This window comes from Camponotus vicinus, unplaced genomic scaffold (assembly GCF_025532165.1).
Source record: "Camponotus vicinus isolate PSW18456_S1 unplaced genomic scaffold, iyCamVici1.0 SCAF_14, whole genome shotgun sequence".
In the NCBI taxonomy this organism is placed as follows: Eukaryota; Metazoa; Arthropoda; class Insecta; order Hymenoptera; family Formicidae; genus Camponotus; species Camponotus vicinus.
This window is the reverse complement of record NW_028141950.1, coordinates 8,644,559-8,668,274: the sequence shown is the minus strand read 5'-3', so window position 1 is coordinate 8,668,274 and position 23,716 is coordinate 8,644,559. Positions and strand designations below refer to the sequence as shown.

The 23,716-nt window shown below is 39.1% G+C and overlaps 1 protein-coding gene and 1 pseudogene across 1 annotated transcript; both read left to right on the top strand.

Annotated features, from left to right (window-relative positions):
- The window catches only part of LOC145965724 (proto-oncogene tyrosine-protein kinase ROS-like), an 82,929-nt pseudogene extending 75,303 nt beyond the window's left edge, over nt 1–7,626 (top strand).
- Nucleotides 7,627–16,849: 9,223 nt separating this feature from the next.
- LOC145965655 (uncharacterized) lies at nt 16,850–17,968 on the top strand. The gene has a single exon (XM_083089311.1). The coding sequence runs from the start codon at nt 16,949–16,951 to the stop codon at nt 17,966–17,968; it is 1,020 nt and encodes a 339-aa protein (XP_082945437.1). The 5' UTR covers nt 16,850–16,948.
- Nucleotides 17,969–23,716: the final 5,748 nt, after the last annotated feature.

Sequence of the window (23,716 nt, the reverse complement as noted above, 5' to 3'; positions counted from 1 at the left end):
GATTTCATAAACATTTTGTGCTCCACGAGGAGCTATCACATTTTTCATCTTTGGACATACCATAAAGTACGTTTCATCACTATTAAATATACGTGTTGGATCTTCCAAAATATGTAAATAGTTATGTTCTGCTAAATAATTATATACCTCTTTAAACCAATTTTTAATATCATTTTTACTAACACAAGAACTAGCATTGGTAACTCCTTCTGGATGTCTTTCAGTAAGAATTGGGTTTCTTCTTAACAAACCTTTATACCATCCATTCCCTGGTACGTTGTTACGAAAAGGATTTTTTATCTTTGTTTGATTCAAAAATTCTTTGACACTAGTTTGTACGTTGATTTTTCTCACAGGAAATCCTTTCCGTTGGCAATCAATAATCCAATTTACCAAATCATCTTCTCCACTACGACCTAATACAGGAGCTGGACCTGGAGTTGTTTTCACAAATGCATTACTCATTCTAAACTGGATAGTCGATCTTGGGACACCATATTGTTTTGAAGCTGCATGTTTCGACATTCGATTTTTTATTGCATGAATAGCATCTTCAATTTGTTTTTCACAATATTTTTTTTGGTACTTGTTATCTTTTTTAACTTTTGGCATTTTTTTAATGGATCAATTTAGAAATGTAACCTAAAAATTAAAAATTTTTAGGTTACATTTGTTATTAATTATAATTTTTACATAAACTAATATATTTATAATAAATTATTTGTTTCTATTTATTATGTTATAATACTGAATATGGTTACAGCTGAAAAATATATCTTTTTAGTAATAACAAATATAACTTACTGTCTTATCTGTCACTCGATGTAAGAGGCCAATAACTGTCACATAGTTTCCATAACTACAAAACAATAATTGGCCGAGTGGCCAATTACTGTTGTAAAACGTCAATCGTGTGTTAGTCGTTGGCATAATGTAATTTTTAAAATATATATGTTATTTTCACCGATATGAATTTTTTTTACAAAATTTAAACTTTATTAATGCATGTCTATCACGAAAACAAAAATTATATGTCATAAAAACATTTAAAAATTTGCAAATTGTTGGTTCCACTCTTACGGTTTTTTGATTGAACGGAGACAATTTTCAAGTATGTTACCAAAGTCATTTTAATCATTATTTATATAAATTGTAATATATAGAAAATAATTAAATATTAATTGTATTTGAAGCAGAAAAATGTATTAAATATTTTTTTATTTGTAATTAAAAACATTTTAATAGTAGTATTTTCTTTTAATCTTTAATTTTTTTAAATGTGGCCAATCAATGGAAAAAATGAGCAAATTGTTCAGATAAATTCATCCTTTTGCCTATTTCATTATAGGAATTCTTTTCGTCATATAATAATTGATGACATGAATTCTTTTCGTCATATAATAATTGATGACATGAATAATGAGGAGCCGTTAATTTACTTGTTAAGTGATGATAACATATTTGTGACAGACATTAACATTTCTATGTGCAATACGATTTTACACAAGAAAAACATAAGTGATAACATCGACTTCCAAACTATGACGATTAACAAAACAAACATTTACATTTTAGCAACAGAAAATTCGTTTCAATTTACTCTCTATGTTTTGAAAAAGAAATATGCAAATCTCAAGAGCGTAAATGCAGCCGAATATGTTGAAAAGATAATAATAAGATCAGATAAGAAAAATATACCTTATAGTATTTACCCTTTTGATAAATCTTTACAACCATTTCCTCCAATGAGATGTCTGACACCTGATAAAAAAGTTTATAATTTTGAGAATGTGAATACAACGGCAAACAGCATCATTGTAAATCTTCCGAAACCGGTTGTAAAGAGTGGATGCAAAAAATATAATTTACCAACTACTATATATACTATATCCGTAAGCTGTTTAGACAACAATCTCAACAAGTCTGAGAAATTCAATGTGCAGACGTACGAGCGATATTACGAGATTCAGAACTTAACACCATTTACAGAGTACAAGTTGAAGTTTACTTTAAGCAATTTTTACTTTGATCAATTATCAATAAATCCATTCGATTCGAATGTGATACCAATAAAGACTAATTCGGGCAAGCTTAATGCACCAGAAAACATAAGTGTTCTAGCTTTGACGCCTACTATAGCAGTAGTTCATTGGATGCCACCCAAGAAGGTGAACTGCGTGGCCGTGACCTACGAAGTGCATTGGAAGTCAGTTACATTAGTGAACGGCACGCAACAAAAGAGCAAACAATTTATCAATGTGCCGAAACGTATGGCAGATGGCAGATTTTTCACAAAGATTAACTTGTCGCTACCAGTACAAGATTACTTGATATACGTGCGTGTGTATCCAATTAATTTCAGCGATTTCTACAACGAGAGTTTAAGCAAGATTGTTCACATATACTCAGAACCAAACAATATTACATTGAGCGGGGTCAGCATAAATAGCATGAACATTTCATGGATCTCAAACATTAATCTGACGATCTTTTTTATACTAGAGTACAAAGATATTGCAGCAGAAAATTGGCAAACAATGAATGATATTAAAATGAATTATAACAATGAAGTAATATATCGTGTCAAAAATTTACAATCGGGAACTTTATTCAAGTTTCGCTTGATATTGAGATATCTCGAATATGAGGAAAATTTTATATGGCCGGCTGATGAAAGATTTAATTTTTCAACATGTGGTAGCAAACGTGGTAAGCAAATGAAAATACCCCTACAGCACAATAAAGTTGCGGATATATTGCAGAATAATTTCATTGAAACATTGCAATATTGCAAATCGATTGCGAAACTCTGCTGAGTTATTGTTTTAAGATTGTGATGAAGTTAAGCTGTCCGCTTTTCGCAATTAAAAATTGTAGCAATATTACAGTGTGTAATATATTGGAAAGAGTGCAATGTTATTGCAACCATATTTTTGTTTTTGATGGATGAATATCTTGGAAACATTTGATTAAATTAAAAAGCTTGATGTAAATAGAAGTTTGCAATATCTATGATAATCATATCTAAGATAATATATTGCGAAATGATATTTAAACATAATCATATAATATAAAATGTTATATTTTTATACAAAATTACTTTAAACTCTTACTAACGAATCACTTTTTTTATTTTAAATGTTTTTTATACTATTATAATGGGGTATATATATATATATATATATAAAGATTATAGTTATAGAATTAATTAAACATTACTAATTATATTTCTATTTAAAAATTTTAAAGATCCGTTATAATTATATATATTTGCATGTGAAAAGTACATAAAAATGCATAGAAAAATAGAATGATAGATATAATAATAGTATCTATTCCTAATATAATAAAAAGACATATTATCTTTGAAGATTAATATCGTATTCGTACATGAAGTGAAAATATATCGTAAAATATATTGTAACATTGATATAAAATGTTATCTATATTTTAATAAAAAAAATAGCAATGCTTATCTTTATCTTAGAATCAAGAGACACGGTAGTGTCTTAGCTAAGTCCCAGCGTAAGCAAAGATGCGCTCCGTGTCTTATTACGCGAGTCGGATTGAGAGTATAACTCGATATTTTTATTTTCTCATATAACCGCTCAACGGATCGAGTTCTTAGTAGAATTAATCGATAGCTTGGGTTTAAATTATATAATAAAAGTGTTTTTATTTTTGCGCTACGTGCTCTGTAAACGGAGATATCATGATGCAAAGTCTGAACTGTGAAAATTTCGATTAAGAAACGTCGTCATGGTCATCGTCAACTCCTCTTAACATAACAAAGAAATATACAGAAATACGTTTCCAACGTCTGCCACAAGAATGCGCTAGCAGTGATTCATGACGCAGCGTTAGTAGCGCTCTGTGATACTAACGGCGTTTAGTGATATTAAGGGCGCTTTGTAGCTGATTGGTCTATGATGAATTGTCGATCGATATCGAGCTTGAAATAATAGATGATGCAACTATATATATCTATTACATGTACTTATTGTGTGATGCACTAAGTATCATACATATCTTTTGATTTAAAATAAGAGCTATCGCACAAATTGACATAAGTTGCATATGCGTACATATCTGTCATTAGAAATCTACATTTATTATTCATAATAAAATTCCAAATCTAAATTGATAAATAATCATTGTTTTGTTTATTTAATTCATCATTGAATATATAAGTAAAACGGAAAAAGAGTAAGTTTCATAATTCTATTTTTAATACTAAAAAAAATGGAGACAAATTATTGATTACTTATCTAAATATTTTTTGACAGTTTATAAATAATGCAAAATATAAAGCATTCTTCACGAAATTGCTGATACATTACAATACTTTTTTTATATAAGACTGATCGAAATATTGTACTAAATGATAAATTATTAATCACAACTTAGATGTTACATAAATGTTTATGTTTAATAAAGAATTTTTTTACTGCTTTATTTTATAACATTTTTATGTATTATTTAGTCATCTTTTGTAAGAAAAGTAAATGAACATTTTTAGCACCTCTAGGCCACTGCTTTTTTTTAACTTTAGCATCATTAACTTCAATCCAAATATTTATATATAACATAAAACTTAGCACTGCTAAGTCTAAGTTTTTTTAATTAATTATTTTTTACTTATATTAATTTTTAATTTCTATAAATTTTGTTTTCTTGTATTAATTTAAAAAATTTTTATTTTTTTTAATAACTTAATTTTTGTTTTTTATACTTGCATTTTCTTTTTCTTTTTTGATTAAACTTCAAGATATATTCATATATGATTATTAAAAAAATATAATATATATAATAGTTAGTTATACTTTCAATAATTTTTTAAAATATTTAATACAGTTTTTCTTTTATACTGGAAATAAAAAAAATATATTTTATAGCAAAAATTTGTATTCAGTTAGCACAACTTTTTAGTATCGTTATTTTTGTAAAAAATTAAAACAATTATTTTGTACAACTTTTTTAGTGTTACACTACTTTTAAATTTATACTTTTAATTAACGCAAATTTTTGATATTATTTTGATTTTGTAGAATATAATGTAAGAAACTACAACAACTATTTTATATAATTTTTTTAATTAAAATATTTTAATAAGTTTTCATTTTTACTTAGCACAATTTTTATTTGATATCATTAATTTTTGTAAGATATAAAATAACAACTTTAGAGATAGGTTTTTATATATAAAATAACACGAATTTGGAGATAGGTTTTTATAGTTATAAAATAACATGACTTTGGAGATAGGTTTTTATAGTTAACGCACTGGTTTGCAAATACATACAGTTTTTTACGCGGGACTTAGCTCCTTTTTTTATCTCTTTTTTTATATTTACTCGACTGATATTATTACTATGTCATTATTTCATTTGACTTCTGCAAAAAAGTAAAATTCATCGCATATATACAAATATAAAAAAATATATTATTACATTATTTTTATAGATAAATTAAAGAATGTTATAATTTTAAAATGTTTCTAAAATATAAATATCATATTGCTAATGTCTAATTCATACTTTGTTAATTTATATTTCTACAATGTTTCCGTAATGTTGCATTGCAATTTGTAATATTGCAATATTGTTTCAAAGTAGTTGTAACATTCTGTGTTGCATAGATATTATATTATTATTCGCTAATTTTTTTAGATATAAATAGGCCTAAAATTTAAAAAAATTAAATTTTGTAATAAACTTATAAGTAAAAATAAATTTGTAAAAACATACACACACGAAGATATTAAAATTATATTTTTGCTTAATATAGATATTCCGAGCACTCCTGGAATAATAGCGAAAGAATATTACTTATTATTGATGTTAAGTTTTATCGTTATAGTTACTATAATCAGCGTCTGCTACTTTTATCGTTGTAAGTATATTTGATGTAGGTATCGACTTGAATTGTAGATTATACATATGTATATATCTGATATAATATCTAAACATTTACTGAAAATAGTAATTTACTTATATAAAACTAAACGAATAAATTTACTAAAAAATAGCAGATTTTATAATACATTTTATAACATAATTAATTCGAAATTTTATAACAGTGTATCGTCAACGCAGAGGTAATAATGAACAATTTTTGTCTTCAACAATGACTGATATGGAATTGCCGATTCTACATGAACCTTACCGATACGGTCAATTCAATACGATTTACAATCCTATGTTACATTGTAATCCGGATGAATGTGCGATAATTAAAATCGCACGTAAACAAATTACAATTACAAAACTTCTTGGTAGCGGCGCATTCGGAATGGTAAAAATTAATTTTTTCAAGCAATGTTTCAAATTAATTTCTGGATCAACAAAACAGATATGTATTTTCTAATAAAGGTATAAATTACAAAAATTTTTATAATAGATTATAAGTAATGTAAAATTTAGATGAGACAACAAACATGCACTTTATTATACATTTTTGTTGGATTATTTAATATAAAGTAAAATATAATATTACTTGACATTAAACTACACATTTTCTAATGAAGTACGCACATAAATTTGTGTGAAACATTTCGCAGGTGTATCAAGGAAAGGTGAAGAACTTAGAAAGATCGGGCACAGAGATATCCGTTGCAATAAAAACGCTTCGGAAAGATGCTTCTTCCCATGAGGAAAAGAATTTGTTAAAGGAAGCCAAGCTTATGAATCATATTCGACACAAACATATATTAAGATTGTTGGCCGTTTGTTTAAATGGGGATTCTCCTTTACTAGTGTTGGAATTGATGGAAACTGGTGATCTGTTAAAATATTTGAGAGATTGTCGAAATTTGCAAGCGTCAGATTCGCCTGCTTTACGTTTGCAGGATTTGCTCGCCATGTGCGAAGATGTTGCGCGAGGTTGTTGGTACTTGGAAGAGAAGCGTTTCGTACATAGAGATCTAGCGTGTCGCAATTGTTTAGTATCTTCAAGAAATCGCGAAAATCGTGTCATCAAAATTGGAGATTTTGGACTATCTAGAGATATCTACAAAAATGATTATTATCGCGTGGTAAATACAATTATGAAAAAAATTTAATGACTAAAAAATGAATTCTTTCGAAAATATTTGCCATTCTTTTATCATAATAGTATCGTGCATTGTTTCTTTAAATAATATAGAATATGAATAGTTTTTATTTATATAAACAAGAGATAAATGAACGTTTTTTCATTTTACACATATTCTAAAAATGAACAACTTGAATCAGAAAATTAAATTTTTGTTTAAATCATGTTTTAGAAAGGAGAACGTTGGTTTCCTATTAGCTGGATGGCACCCGAATCTTTGATGATTGAAATATTTACTTCTCAAAGCGATGTTTGGTCATTTGGGGTATTAATGTGGGAAATTACATCGTTGGGTGAGCAACCTTATATTGCCAAGACTGATGAAAGAGTGATAACTTATGTACTTGCTGGAGGCAGGTTGCCGATGACTCTTAACTGTCCGTCACCATTGTACCAGTTGATGCTACGTTGCTGGAGTGCAGCGGATGCTAGACCAAATTTCAAATTTTGTCTGAAAAATATTATAGCATTAAGAGAGAACATGGAAGATGCCTTACTGAGTCCAGTCGATACTATATAGCCGATATAATTAAATTAATGTTTATTTTATTTTCCAAACGATTCAATAAATCTTAATGTAGAAAAATTATTTCTAGAATATTTCTAAATTGATTCTGTTATTTTCAGGTTTAATCTTAATATTAGATTTATCAATGAAGGTAAAAGAAATTTTTTAATCTTACCTTCCATAAAATTTTGATTATTAAAAAATATCACATCCGTTTTCATAATTGTAAACAATGTAATATAATGATATATCTAATTTATATTTTTGAGTAATCGAAGCGAAATCTAATAATTGCGATTATATATATATGTATAAACAATATCTTTTTTTTTTAGAAATATAATTAATTTTCGATATTATATATAACGGATAATTAAAAATGATTGTAAAATTTATGAGTGAAAGAGGAAACGCGAATAATATCCTAATTAGTTGTGAATATATAAATATAATAATATAATTATTTTTGAATTTATAACAGTTATCATGTATGAATTTCTACATCATTCGGGATAGGTATATACATATATTTTATCTTTATATTTTTAATGACTTACTTTATATTTAAATTATATTGATGATTACAAAAGTATGCAGTTGTAAAAATGAACTATACTTATTGCTCTATCTCCACTAGCTATATTTAATATAGCTAATAATGTATTGTTACGTCCCCTGCACAGTTTTTCGCCCTAAGTATACCAACCCTAGGCACAGCAAATTACCAACTTATCGACAGCCAACAAGACTACTACCTTCTTACCGACTCGACTCTCGAATATTCCAATAGATGGCTAACCTACCACACCCCCTTTTCTCAAGAATTCCCCACCACCTCTACTCTCCCACTCCCGAATCCCGAAAACGAGGGACCTCAGTGTAGTCCCAAAAATAGTCACTTCTATCTCGAGCATCAAGCAAGCGACTTCTCCTTCGGAAGCGCTCCTTGATCCATGGTATCAATTCTATTTCCGATTGCGGTACTATTTCCGATTGCGTTACTATTTCCGATTGTGTTACTATTTCCGATTGCGTCACTATTGCGTTACTATTTCCAATTGCGTTGCCATTGCCTATAGTGCTTCTACACCCACTCAATTCCGACTGCGACTACTACTTCACGATACCAGCGCCCGCGCCGATAGCTCTCGTACGGTCCTATTTGTGAAACTAACATTGTAAGTAGATCAAATATATTTGAATATACTTTGAATATAATATAAAGTGTTGAAATTGAGTACGCCTAACCCCGTACGCGCCTCCTTCAATTGGCACGAATTCCGTAATTTCATCATAAACCTGGTTTCGATCACCCGGCGACAGTGATAATACGGTGCCTACCACGCGGCACGGTTATCACCGCCTCTCAACTCCGCCGCTTGGTGCTAATACTCTGCACATTCGGCACTCCCACCCCAGAAGGTCGAGACTCCGGTGCTACTAATCTGCACGTTGTTTTCAACCACTCCTACATTCTCCCATGGTCGAACCCAGCCGTTTGCTAATTTAACCTTTCCGTAGATGCCTAAAGCAAGGAGGGGCGGACATCAATTTTATGCGCACAGCCTATATTATAAGTTCAAGTACGCCCCCGTGACTGAAACTGACAGTGAGTTCCTGGGGACAGAGCGCAACTACCTCGACACAGAGTACGAGGCATTCTTCGATTCGCGGTTTCAATTAAGGAGAACTAAACCAATAAGGAAAGACATTCGCATTAAATCAATTGAATATTTCCGGTGGCCACGTAACTTGGCAACCGTAAGAAACAACCCGTCACTGCCGCCCCTGGATTACGTACCCGAGGACTCCCGGAGAATGAGATACCTCCAAATCCGCGCGGAAATTTTGCACACGGAATACGGCGCCAGCGCTCCCGAGCATTGGGGCTCCGCGGATCAACCGATCATATTAGATTAGCCATATACACCGAATCCGGCGAAATCTCGCATCCCCCGTTGGAACGCAAACCCCGGAACAAAGGGACCGCGAGGGTTTCACTTTTATTGCTTGCAGATGAGGCAAGGACCCACACCGACCCTGCGGACCGAGCAACCCTTTACCTGGATTTTATTGCCCTAACCCTTTCGGAGTTTCACTTTTCGACCTGTACCGAAATTCCAAACGGAAGAAATATCATTCCCGCACGCTTCCTACCTTTTTATGTAGACAACCAACCTAAGAATAGATAAATAAATAATCAACCTTATTGCGGATTTGGTCGTCACATTTTGTTTCATTCCCCTAACTCAATAAACTACGTCCACATGAACCGCGAGCAATCGCCCGACGAGGTATACCACCGACTCGCGGACATCCGCTGCACCTATATCTCCGGTTTCGCCCATAGGGTTCATTTAATACCCTACTGCGCCTATTGTTTCGCGAACTCAAACAACATCAATAAGGAATTGTACGCACATTTTAACGTTCATCTGGCCATAGACAGTAATACTTATACCGGAGTTTATTGCACCGTTTGTTCACGCAACCTTTCTAATTTCTTCCCATTTGATTGCAATCAGTGTATCGCCGCATATGTTAGATTTGCTAGAGAATTACGACAGCAGGGCATCAATTATTACTCACTTCCCGACCCCATCAAGGTTTTCGTAGGCGGCACTATTCCCCCCAGCTTTACCGTTCGGGACTTCCCATAATCACCACGCCAACGGGCGCATCGGTAACTTCTCCTACTATTACTTAGCTAACTCTGACGGTCGGTAAAACAGCTTCCATCGATTCACTTTATCGGCATCACGACTGCCGATAAGCCTTTAACAGTCGATAACACAGCTGCTCGCTTCGCCTTCACTAAGGGGAACCTGTCGTTCGGGTAGCCTAGTCGCAGGCGTATCCCCAGGGCCTAGCCCCTGAAAAAGTGCGACCAGTCTGGCACGAGGCCCGAACACTCATAGGAGCCGCGGCCCAGCCGGGACGTAACACAAAATTGGTGACAGCGGTGGGATCCGAGAACCCCGACACGATGGAGACCCGCTCAAAGAAGGCGACAGCATCCCCCGACGAAGACTCTACCCTAGGTGACCAAGAATTGAGAGCTATGCAGTACAAGTTAAAAAACAAGGAAGAGGCATTGGCCCGACAAGCCAAGGAGTTAGAAGAGGCTCGCCAGAAGCATGAAGAAAACGTTCGGAACTTCAATGAATTTTCCCAACTGACAGAGAGAGAGAGTTGGAGGAACAAAAACGTAGAATGGAGCGCGACAACAGCATCCAGTTACTCGGTTCCGGCGTAATCGGGAAGATCGAACACCTGCGCGAGGAAGTAAATAAAATCAATAACACTGCGCGTCGCACCAGCAAGGGTTGCACCTCAAGTACACTCGTGACTAACGAACCTCCCGACACTACTCCCAAAGTGACCTTTCGAGAAGCCACAGAATCAGTCCCAAATTTCGATGGATACAACATCTCCCTTAGCCAATTCGTACGCGCGTGCAGGCGTGCCCGCGAGATAGTACCCCCGTCCTCCGAACGCAACCTAACCAAACTGCTGATAAACAAATTACGCGCAAGAGCGTATTCGGCAGTGGAAGTCGAGCCCTGCGAGAATGTCACGCAATTAATCGACCTCTTAAACGTAGCGTTCGGCTCTCCCAAAATAATCGACCAATACCGAGGAGAACTTAGCACCATATACCTAAAACCTAGGGAGCACATCCTGGATTATATTACTCGCGTTAAGGATCTACGCACCGCGATCCTGGACGAAGAACGCCGCGAAACCGGGTACTTAACGGAAAGAGGCCTGCTGGAAATCGACGAGCTGACCGCTAGGTCATTCTGCGACGGGCTACCCTTGGAATACCGACTCCAGATGGACTGCAGCCTGTATACCACGCCGTCCGAGGCCTTCGCCAAGGCAAAAACCATCGCGAAGAGGCAGGAGATAGACAAGCTCCGTTACGGAAGCAGCGATCGCCAGGACTCAAGGATCGACAGACTGACCCGCAAACCTGAAGCCTACCCCGTCGCACGGGACCCCGTCCAACCAAATATCTACATTCCACCCCCGCGCGCTCGGTACCAGGGCGAAAATCACCCACGGAACCAAACCACGTGGCGAAATGATCGCCCGCACTTTAACCCCGCGCATAGACAGGAAGAACGCCCGGGACGCTTTGATAGACGATCACCCCCACCCACGATACATACGGGATCTGAACCGAAGGCGTGCCGTTATTGTAAGAATGTAGGTCACGACATTAGCGAATGCAGGAAGAGAGAGTATAACAACTCCTTGAGAAACTCGCAAGCGGGAAACGCTACGGGCCCCGAGAATCGGACTGGCGAGCGCCGCCAAGGGGCCCAGACTCTGCCACCTCGCCCGCCCAGAGCAATAAACCTGATAGAAACCAGCCCTCCGGAGGACGAGAATACAGAATCGCACTAAGCCGACGAGGACGCTCCAACGCGCCTACAGTCACCATATTCGCTGATCAATTCCTCCAAGACACTAATTTTATGATAGACACAGGCGCCGCTCCCAACATAATAAAACAACGAAACGTCCACCCTGAGGCAACAATAGTGGACGAAAATGTATATCTTAGCGGTATCACAAAGGAAAGGATCAAGACTCTCGGCACAATCAAAACTTCCTACATGGGCTACCCGCTAGATCTACAGGTAGTGCCGGACAACTTCCCGATAACACAAGAAGGAATATTAGGCAGCGACTTCCTAGACAACGCCTCCATGATCGACCTCGAGAACAAAGCCGTGCACTGGCAAGGAATACGGATTCCTTTCTCCTCGAGAGACACTGTAGTCATACCCGCTCGTTCACGGTCCACGTTCTATATCAAGGTAAAAAATCCAGAAATACAAGTCGGGTACGTCTCCCGCCTCAGGGCAGCGAAAGGGGTGTACCTAGGAGACGCGATAGTCGAAAATAGAAAAGGCACCGCGTATTTACAAGCCATTAACACTAACGACGTCGACCACGAACTAGTAGTGCCGTCATTAGAATTGGAAGAAATCGAACAAATGTCAACAACCACCCACGAGATCCTAACGGTCACCACGACGGACGACGGGGAGACGAAGAGTGCTAAGAATAAAAATCGAGTTGAAGGAATCACGAAGCTGCTCCGCCTGGAACACCTGAACCGGGAGGAAGCCGAAAAGGTAGCTTCACTCAACAAGCATGATGACCTGTTCCAATTGCCGGGCGACAAGCTGGGCCACACCCCCGCCGTCGCCCACCGAATCACTACAGTAGACGAACAGCCCATCCACACTAAACAGTACCGTTTCCCACCAATCCACAAAGAGGAAATAAACAAACAAATAAAAGAGTTATTAAACAACGACGTGATACGCCCATCAGAATCACCTTACAACTCCCCGTTGTGGATAGTTCGCAAGAAGGCGGACTCTAGAGGCAATAAGAGATGGCGTATGGTCATAGACTATCGAGCATTAAACGAGAAGACTATCGGAGACGCCTACCCACTACCTAACATCACAGAGATATTAGACCAGTTGGGCAGCGCCAAATATTTCAGTGTATTTGACCTCGCGTCTGGATTCCACCAGATACCAATGGACGAAAAACACGCGCGGAAAACCGCCTTCTCGACCCCTCATGGCCACTACGAGTTCACTCGAATGCCCTTTGGATTAAAAAACGCCCCCGCCACATTTCAGAGGCTAATGGATCAGGCACTAACGGGACTACAAGGAACGGAACTCTTCGTGTACCTGGACGATATCGTCATATACGCGAGCTCGCTAAAAGAGCATGAGGTTAAATTCGACAGACTAGCCGAGCGGCTACGCGCGGCCAACCTCAAACTACAACCGGACAAGTGCGAATTCCTGAGAAAAGAAGTCGGATACCTGGGACACATCATCGGGAGAGATGGTGTAAAACCAGATCCTTCCAAGGTGCGGGCAGTAAAGGACTTTCCCCGACCTAGCAACGCGAAGAACATAAAACAATTCCTGGGGCTCGCGGGATACTACCGCAGATTCATCAACTTTTCAAAGATAGCACGCTCCCTCACCGAACTCCTCAAAAGGGACGAAGAGTTCAACTGGAAGGAAGAGCAGGAGCAAGCCTTTACCCAGCTACGTAACACGCTTTGCACAGAACCGGTCCTACAATATCCGGATTTCACAAAACCCTTTATAGTAACAACAGAAGCCTCGGGCTATGCGATCGGCGGCATTCTGAGCCAGGGACCGATCGGAAAAGACGCTCCCATCGCATACACATCCCGCCTACTGAACGATGCAGAAAAGAACTACTCCACGATTGAAAAGGAACTATTGGCCATTGTTTATTGCGTAAACCATTTCCGTCCATACCTCTACGGTAGGAAATTCTCTCTCGTCACAGACCATAAACCCTTGGTGTGGCTGCATTCAGTCAAGGACCCTACCTCCCGATTAGTACGCTGACGCTTAAAACTTGCCGAATACGAATATCAGGTTATGTACAAAGCAGGGAAAACCAACGTTAATGCGGACACCCTCTCAAGAAACCCTGTAAAAGCCAGCGCGAAACAAATACACGAAAACGCACGAATTCTCCCAGTGACCCGACGTACAACACCACCAGAACCCCACCGATCGCCATACAATACGAGACAGAGGAAAGCCGAGGCAACAGCGAATCGCGCTCCCACTCCTGACGTCACCGATGAACACAGAGAGAGCGACGACAGCTCGGATTCAGACAACTCCGAGGAGTCACACGACGACATCGATGAAACCCCTGAGATCAAACGACCAAAGACCTTTAGAATTATACACGTCCCCGATAACTTCCTAACCCGGTCAGACAACCTCGTTGTCTTCACCACCCAACAAGATAAACCGATAGGATCAGGGGCCCAAATCCTCGCAGAAGCGGGACTACTACCAGCTATCGAAAATGCGCCTCTCGGGAGAGCACGAGTAAACCCCGAAGGAAACCGACAAATCATAACCTTAGTAGTAAAAGACAAAGTATCCGCACTTATTGAAAAAGAAATCCTCAAGGAAGCCATCCGATCCCTTTTAGACGTCGTCATCGAACTAGGGCTGCAATCCATCTCCCTAGCCAAAAGAGCTTGCGATAACGTCCCCTGGGAAACTGTGCGTTCCCTCCTCTCGCGAATACTCGGAGATACCCAAGTGCAGGTCTTCGCGTGCGCAAATGAGATAACCATTCCCCCCGAGAACGACCGACCGCGACTTATTATCGAAACCCATAATTCGGCCGCAGGCGGACACAAGGGCGTCACTAAGACATATAATCGCCTAAAGAAACGCTATCACTGGACCAGGATGAAAAGGGACGTTCAGAAATTTGTACAGAACTGTCGCCCTTGTCAACTAAAAAAACTTGTACGTGTAAAAACTAAACAACCAATGACATTAACTGACACCCCTGACTCTGCCTTGGACAAGATATCCATGGATATCATGGGCCCCTTGCCCATCACGCGATTAGATAACAAATACATTCTAACCATACAGGATCTCTTAACGAAATACTCATTAGCCATCCCACTCCAGAGCGCTGGTGCTATACAAGTAGCACACGCCTTTACGGAGGAATTCGTGTGTGTGTTCGGCGCACCTAAAGCCATCCTCACGGATCAAGGCACACACTTCCTAAATAGTCTCATGCGAAGCATAGCACGCAAATTCAGAATACAACACTACAAAACCACGGCATATAGACCACAATCAAACGGGTCTGTCGAGCGCTCACATCAAGTCCTCTGGGAATACCTAAAACAGTACGTAGATAAAAGCAACGAATGGGACGAATGCCTAAAACTAGCGTCTTTCTCATATAACACCAGTGTTCATGAGGGAACTCGTTACACCCCGTTCGAATTAGTATTCGGTAAGGCTGCTAGGGTACCATCGAGCGAAACCGACGATGTAAACGAACGAAACGAGAGCTACGCGGAGTACCTAACGATACTCTTTAATAGGATTAAGGACGCCCAACAAAACGCGCGAGAACATTTAATCGCCGCGAAAATCAGATCAAAAATGTACTACGATCGAAAGCTTTGTACACGCAAATTTAAGGTAGACGATAACGTATATCTCCTCAAAGAACCCCAGAAAGGGAAAGTTGGCCAATACACAGGACCGTATAGAATACTGGAGATGTTAGGAAACCACAACGTTAAGATAGCCACTAGCACGCACAAAAGTAGGATAGTCCACCAGGATAAGCTGAAACACGCCTTCGACACGCCCCAACCACCCCCCCTCCATAACTAAAGTGAACAAATATAACGACCACCCGGACGGAGGACCGGCCAGTTCAACCCCAGTTTCGCCATGACGAAGAACACTTTAGCAACCCTGCTCCTCCTAGCAACACCCATCTTATGCATGGTGGGATATGATTGTGGAGGGCGAAGCCTAAACATAACATCACTATCGCTCCTAGATATAGGAGAGTGCCAAGTCAATAACATAGAACCACAGAAGGAAGAAGCTTACATACAACTACTTCAACTAAGCGAGTTCGACCATACACACGCCATCCAATGCAAAATCGAAATCGACAGGATCATATACTACTGCGGGATGCAGTAGTATATGATCCTGTCGATTTCGATCTCACATGTATCCGTAGTACATAATGGGAAACGAGAATACATACGTGAAATATCTGCGGAAAATTGCAAAAAACTGCACGACACTGGAACCATATTTCTGGGCAATAACGCGCTTATCTCCGGAGTCAAAATCAACTCTACGTCCTCACATAGTCTCACTTACGCGGGAACTATAGGAGTGGATGGCAGCTGTAAGGGCACACAGTTCAACGACCCCTACGGTACCTGGGACGACGTAGTGGTACAAGCATCCGTGAGAATAACCACACGAGAGCTGACCCTCCCCATCAAATACGCCAATAACGAAATCATCCTACCTCTCGGAGCGCGATGCCGCGCAACGACCGGGGAATGTAACGATGCAGATGGAACCACAACTTACTGGAATGTAGTACCGCGAGATAACTGTCAGTTCAGTCGGTACGACGTACTCTACGAAGGCCCTGCTTACCGACTGACACCAGCAATCGTAAGGAGCGATTCACCTATAGTATATACGGTAACCACGCAAGACACAACTTTCGCGCTAGCACGCACACCACGAGAAGAAAGCATATGCGGATACAAAATTATCCAAACCGAGCACCCAAAACTCTACATCCATGACACCCAACCAGGACGAGTATTATTTCCGGACCCGTGCCAAAACATCTATCGACAATCTAGATATCTTCTCCTACGTAAACTCCAAATTCATTTACGTAGAGAAGCACCTAAAAACTCAGTTAACTCAACTATACCGGGACATCATGGAACAAAAATGCGTGCTGGAAAGACAGGTACTACAGAACGCATTCACCCTTGCGAGCATAGCCCCTGACGAAATGGCACACAGAATAATGAAGTCCCCAGGCTATACCGCCATCACCTCTGGAGAAGTAATTCACCTCATTAAATGCGTTCCCGTGGACTGCCGGATCAGGCATACCGAAGCTTGTTACAACGAACTCCCGGTCACCTACCAGAACAAATCCCTGTTCTTGCAATCAAGATCCAAGATACTTACTAAAACAGGAACCCCAAGGGACTGCAACGAACTATTACCGGTAATGTATAAAATACTGAACACCTGGTATAAACTCTCGCCAAAGCCATCAGAAACGATAGCACCACCAACCATTCAACCACTCACGAAACCCGCATGGAAATACGTGAGTCCCGCCTCACTCGCTACAAGTGGTATCTACTCCGACGAAGACATAGACCGACTGAGGGACCACATCATGTTCCCAATGGAAAAGCCTTCGATGCTGAACACAATAGCACGAGGAGCCATGGGACAGGAAATACCAGCAGGAAGCCTCTCCCTAGCAAACCTGTTAGACGAGGAATCCCTAAACCAAATAGCGGAGAGCGCAGGTGCGCGACTCTGGAAAACTTTTGTCACATTCGGCTCAGTCAGCGCAGGAGTACTAGCCATTTTTATGATAATGAAATTCGTGAAATTGATAATCGACACATTAGTACATGGATACGCACTACACTCCATCTATGGTTGGAGTCTACATTTACTCGGAGCCTTATGGAATTCAGTCGCCAATCTCCTCCTCCATCAAGGAACAAGACGAAACAACAACGGAACCCGCGATGGAATTCACCGACCCTCTGCCACCCTTCCAACGACCGAAGAAGACGCCTTGAAACCCCTCACCCATAACCCAGACCCACAATCTCACAACGCGAAAGAAAATTATATGGAACTACGAAAACTACTAGAAGAAGACATGAAAACGATTCCTACCGGAAAACACCCCACATCTACATCTTAAGAAAATGCTGGAACAAGGTCCAACATTTTATTTTAAGGAGGGAGGTGTTACGTCCCCTGCACAGTTTTTCGCCCTAAGTATACCAACCCTAGGCACAGCAAATTACCAACTTATCGACAGCCAACAAGACTACTACCTTCTTACCGACTCGACTCTCGAATATTCCAATAGATGGCTAACCTACCACACCCCCTTTTCTCAAGAACTCCCCACCACCTCTACTCTCCCACTCCCGAATCCCGAAAACGAGGGACCTCAGTGTAGTCCCAAAAATAGTCACTTCTATCTCGAGCATCAAGCAAGCGACTTCTCCTTCGGAAGCGCTCCTTGATCCGTGGTATCAATTCTATTTCCGATTGCGTTACTATTTCCGATTGCGTTACTATTTCCGATTGTGTTACTATTTCCGATTGCGTCACTATTGCGTTACTATTTCCAATTGCGTTGCCATTGCCTATAGTGCTTCTACACCCACTCAATTCCGACTGCGACTACTACTTCACGATACCAGCGCCCGCGCCGATAGCTCTCGTACGGTCCTATTTGTGAAACTAACATTGTAAGTAGATCAAATATATTTGAATATACTTTGAATATAATATAAAGTGTTGAAATTGAGTACGCCTAACCCCGTACGCGCCTCCTTCAATTGGCACGAATTCCGTAATTTCATCATAAACCTGGTTTCGATCACCCGGCGACAGTGATAATACGGTGCCTACCACGCGGCACGGTTATCACCGCCTCTCAACTCCGCCGCTTGGTGCTAATACTCTGCACATTCGGCACTCCCACCCCAGAAGGTCGAGACTCCGGTGCTACTAATCTGCACGTTGTTTTCAACCACTCCTACATTCTCCCATGGTCGAACCCAGCCGTTTGCTAATTTAACCTTTCCGTAGATGCCTAAAGCAAGGAGGGGCGGACATCAATTTTATGCGCACAGCCTATATTATAAGTTCAAGTACGCCCCCGTGACTGAAACTGACAGTGAGTTCCTGGGGACAGAGCGCAACTACCTCGACATAGAGTACGAGGCATTCTTCGATTCGCGGTTTCAATTAAGGAGAACTAAACCAATAAGGAAAGACATTCGCATTAAATCAATTGAATATTTCCGGTGGCCACGTAACTTGGAAACCGTAAGAAACAACCCGTCACTGCCGCCCCTGGATTACGTACCCGAGGACCCCCGGAGAATGAGATACCTCCAAATCCGCGCGGAAATTTTGCACACGGAATACGGCGCCAGCGCTCCCGAGCATTGGGGCTCCGCGGATCAACCGATCATATTAGATTAGCCATATACACCGAATCCGGCGAAATCTCGCATCCCGTTGGAACGCAAACCCCGGAACAAAGGGACCGCGAGGGTTTCACTTTTATTGCTTGCAGATGAGGCAAGGACCCACACCGACCCTGCGGACCGAGCAACCCTTTACCTGGATTTTATTGCCCTAACCCTTTCGGAGTTTCACTTTTCGACCTGTACCGAAATTCCAAACGGAAGAAATATCATTCCCGCACGCTTCCTACCTTTTTATGTAGACAACCAACCTAAGAATAGATAAATAAATAATCAACCTTATTGCGGATTTGGTCGTCACATTTTGTTTCATTCCCCTAACTCAATAAACTACGTCCACATGAACCGCGAGCAATCGCCCGACGAGGTATACCACCGACTCGCGGACATCCGCTGCACCTATATCTCCGGTTTCGCCCATAGGGTTCATTTAATACCCTACTGCGCCTATTGTTTCGCGAACTCAAACAACATCAATAAGGAATCGTACGCACATTTTAACGTTCATCTGGCCATAGGCAGTAATACTTATACCGGAGTTTATTGCATCGTTTGTTCACGCAACCTTGCTAATTTCTTCCCATTTGATTGCAATCAGTGTATCGCCGCATATGTTAGATTTGCTAGAGAATTACGACAGCAGGGCATCAATTATTACTCACTTCCCGACCCCATCAAGGTTTTCGTAGGCGGCACTATTCCCCCCAGCTTTACCGTTCGGGACTTCCCATGATCACCAAGCTAACGGGCGCATCGGTAACTTCTCCTACTATTACTTAGCGAACTCTGACGGTCGGTAAAACAGCTTCCATCGATTCACTTTATCGGCATCACGACTGCTGATAAGCCTTTAACAGTCGATAACACAGCTGCTCGCTTCGCCTTCACTAAGGGGAACCTGTCGTTCGGGTAGCCTAGTCGCAGGCGTATCCCCAGGGCCTAGCCCCTGAAAAAGTGCGACCAGTCTGGCACGAGGCCCGAACACTCATAGGAGCCGCGGCCCAGCCGGGACGTAACAGTATAATATTTACACACAATTACGGTCTATCATTTTGAAAAATCACTAAATACTGACAACGTTTTATAGATATGTATTGTTACGTCCAGACTCTGGAATGGATGGGCCGTATGGAAGGACGCAACTTACTTACCCCGTGACACACTTTATTCGGGCGTGTGTATGGATCGGGTCGAACGAATGTGAAGGGCCTGACACAGGTCAGCGACCGAAGGTCTCTTTAATGCTGCGTTTTTAAGCCTATTCGTTCGGTGGCCCCTTTTCGGTAAAGGAATTTAATCCTTTTATGCGGGATGGGACCTAGTGCGATCTCAGGATTTAGGGAAGAGAACGGTTTAAATAATTAAATTATACATTAAATTAAAAATACATATATTATAAAAACAATAATGAAAGAAAAATACATCTTAGCAGTTGTAGGTATGCGTGAGTGGGTATCTGTATGTGTATGTACACTACCGCTCAAAAGTATTTGGCCACCCTTAATTTAAGAGAGAACTCGAAAACGAAATTGTGTCTATTGCCTTTCATCGATGTTTATTGTTTATGCGCTAACGGAAAGTTGTTCTCAATAGCTATATTATAAATATCACTTCATGTTTACTAACAGATAGCTACAAAGCTAAATAAGGTATTTATGGCTCTTTTCCTAGAATGAATACTTTTAAGTTTTTACTACAAAGGCGCGTGTTTCATGAAATTTTTTTGTTTATTTGATATTTTAGAATGTAACGGATATAGATTTGCGTCAGTTATCTGCTGCCAAAAATATCTAAAGAAACTTTAGAAAAATTAATAAGAAGATTGCCGAGACTTTGTGAAGTCGTCATAAAAAATAAAGGAGGACACATGGATGAATCAAAAATTTAAAATTTTTGTATATTTTGATATTAAATATATAGATTAATATAAATGAATGATTTTTATTTATTTATAGTCATTTAAACACAATTTATCTAGGTGGTCAAATACTTTTGAGCGGTAGTGTATATATGCTCGCGGGTGTTACAATCGTTCGGAAGTCATCAGTCAGAATATACAGGGAAGAATTTACGTTAAGAATTAAATTCTGACTGGTTAATACAATATACATATAATTAATGTAATATAAAAAATAAAACAAAATAAAAAGTGAATATGTAATAAAAATATGAATAACGCTTACTCATTAAGGGAAGTATAGAATTCGTCGCTTGCGCATATGTGTTATAGTTAGAATTAAAATTTTCTAAATTCGCTGAAACACAGGTCTAAATTAAAATACAATAATAAAATTAAGATAAGAGATTCGCCAAGTCTAAGTTCGAAAATTATTCGTCTATTTCAACGGTTTCTCCCAAAAGTAATGATAATTCGAAGAAAAATAATATAAAGAGAAAATAAAAGATAATAATAAAAATTATAATATAAGGATGGGAAATTAAAAGAAAACGAAAGGGAGTAAAGAAAAAGTAGAAATGAATAGATATATATAAAGAAGGGCTGAAACGAGATTTAAAGATAGATAACAATATAAATTCTCGGTAAATAAATCAGAAAGAGCTAATAAAGAGAAATAAGGAATTGTTCGCGAACCACCTTGCGGAGATTCCAGGCGAACGGGGAATCGTTCGTGAACCGCCCTGATGAGATTTTAGACGAACAGAAAATCGTTCGTGAACCGCCTTGTGGAGATTCTAGACGAACAGGGAATGATGAGGAAGATGATTAGGAAGAGGTGAGACAAGGATTGATCGATTGATAGTAATTAGTAAAAATTTAATGGTTACTAAACCGTTTGAAATTATTTGTCAGACATAGATTTTAAGATATGAGATAGTAAGATATGGGAAAGGGAGAAAATAAAAATTACTCAATTTTACTCACAACTCGTTGGCATCACAAAAATGAGTGCGTTGATAAAATTGCAATGGCTGAGGTCGGAGGTTTATAACATGAAGAGTTGGGTAATGGAGATGTTCATCAGAAAATTCACATGATGCACAATTAAATGTTAACAAAATCATTTTCACTGTGATAAAACAGATTAATAACTCAATTGCATAATGCAAGAAAAGAGAATCCCCGAGGCTATATAATTTTAAAATTGAATGACTGGATCTTGACTGGAACTGTGAACTGAACTGTCAACTGCACTGTTGCTCGTCGGAAGAATTAGCGTACTGAACTGTCAACTGGAGTGTTAATGGCGCGCGTCGCGCGTCGCGCCTTGCGCTTGCATTTTTAAGTTATTACTCCTCCTCTTTTCTGGATAGTGGGAATCCCTTTTGGGCGAATGAGATAATTTCGGTTGCCCCCTTCTTAAGAACAAGGAGGCTGATTTTGGAGGGAAAGGCGGTTCTAAGATTGTAATAGGCTGGCCCTTTGGTTCCAAAATTTGGCTCTATCCAGCAGAAAGTGGGAGCTTAGCGGACAGATTTTATGACTTGCGAGAGTCTTTTCGCGTTTCGGCTAGTGCTTAAGGGTGGCCAGGCGAATTGTTTAGTTTCCCCTTTCTTTTTGATTGCCCGCTTAAGATTCTGCAGCCCTGAAGGGTTTCTGTTTTCATAGCTCCACGTGTGGAGCGCTATAAAATTTTTATTGCGGCTCTGATTTTGTTTAAAATTTCTAAGTTCCAACGACTGAACATCCTTAGCTCTAGCTTTTCTTGTTTATTTTTTGCTTCGAGTCTCTCGGTCTCAGATGTCCGCTGCAAGGGTTAGATATACATATGTTTATAGTTGGTGCGATTCTTAAGAAGGATCGCTTTGTTACTAGAGTTCCAATGGTTCTAACGGACGTCCCAACTGTAAACATATGCGAGTTCGATTTTATTACAGTTCTTTATTTTAGTGGAATTTTTCTATTTATAATGACATGCTATCCGCTTACTCTAGGCTCATTTATTATTTTTCGTTTCCTTGATTTTTGGATATCGCCGAGAGTTATCCGCGCACATGGTTATCGTATAGTTTTTTGTATAGCTTCAAAGAAAGAAAAGAATCACGACGTCCATCGGACGTAACAGTATTTAAATTTTATTTTTATACTATGTTATTTATATTATGTTGAATTTTTCGATTGTGTAAGCACAAGGTTTTCGATTCTTTGGAGAACTGAGTGGGTCACTCGGAATATAGTGTGGTTCGAAATGAGGTCTATAATTCTTCTATTCCACATAGGTTTTCGACTTCCACGCGAAGCGAGGTCTACCCCACATCCCCCGTGCTTGTGGCCCGAAACAAGATCTATAATTGTTCTGTTCCGCATAGGTTTTCGACTTCCACGCGAAGCGAGATCTACTCCACATCCCCCGTGCTTGTAGCCTGAAACAAGATCTATAATTGTTTTATTTCACATAGATTATCGATTTTCACACGAAGCGAGATTCGATTCTATTTCAAAGTATAGTCCTAAGTCCAAAATATTTTTAAATTCTAATATT

Bases quoted from the DNA above. Each gene is read 5' to 3' on its own strand.
- LOC145965655 (XM_083089311.1), top strand. From the start codon at position 16,949: ATGGAACAAAAATGCGTGCTGGAAAGACAGGTACTACAGAACGCATTC.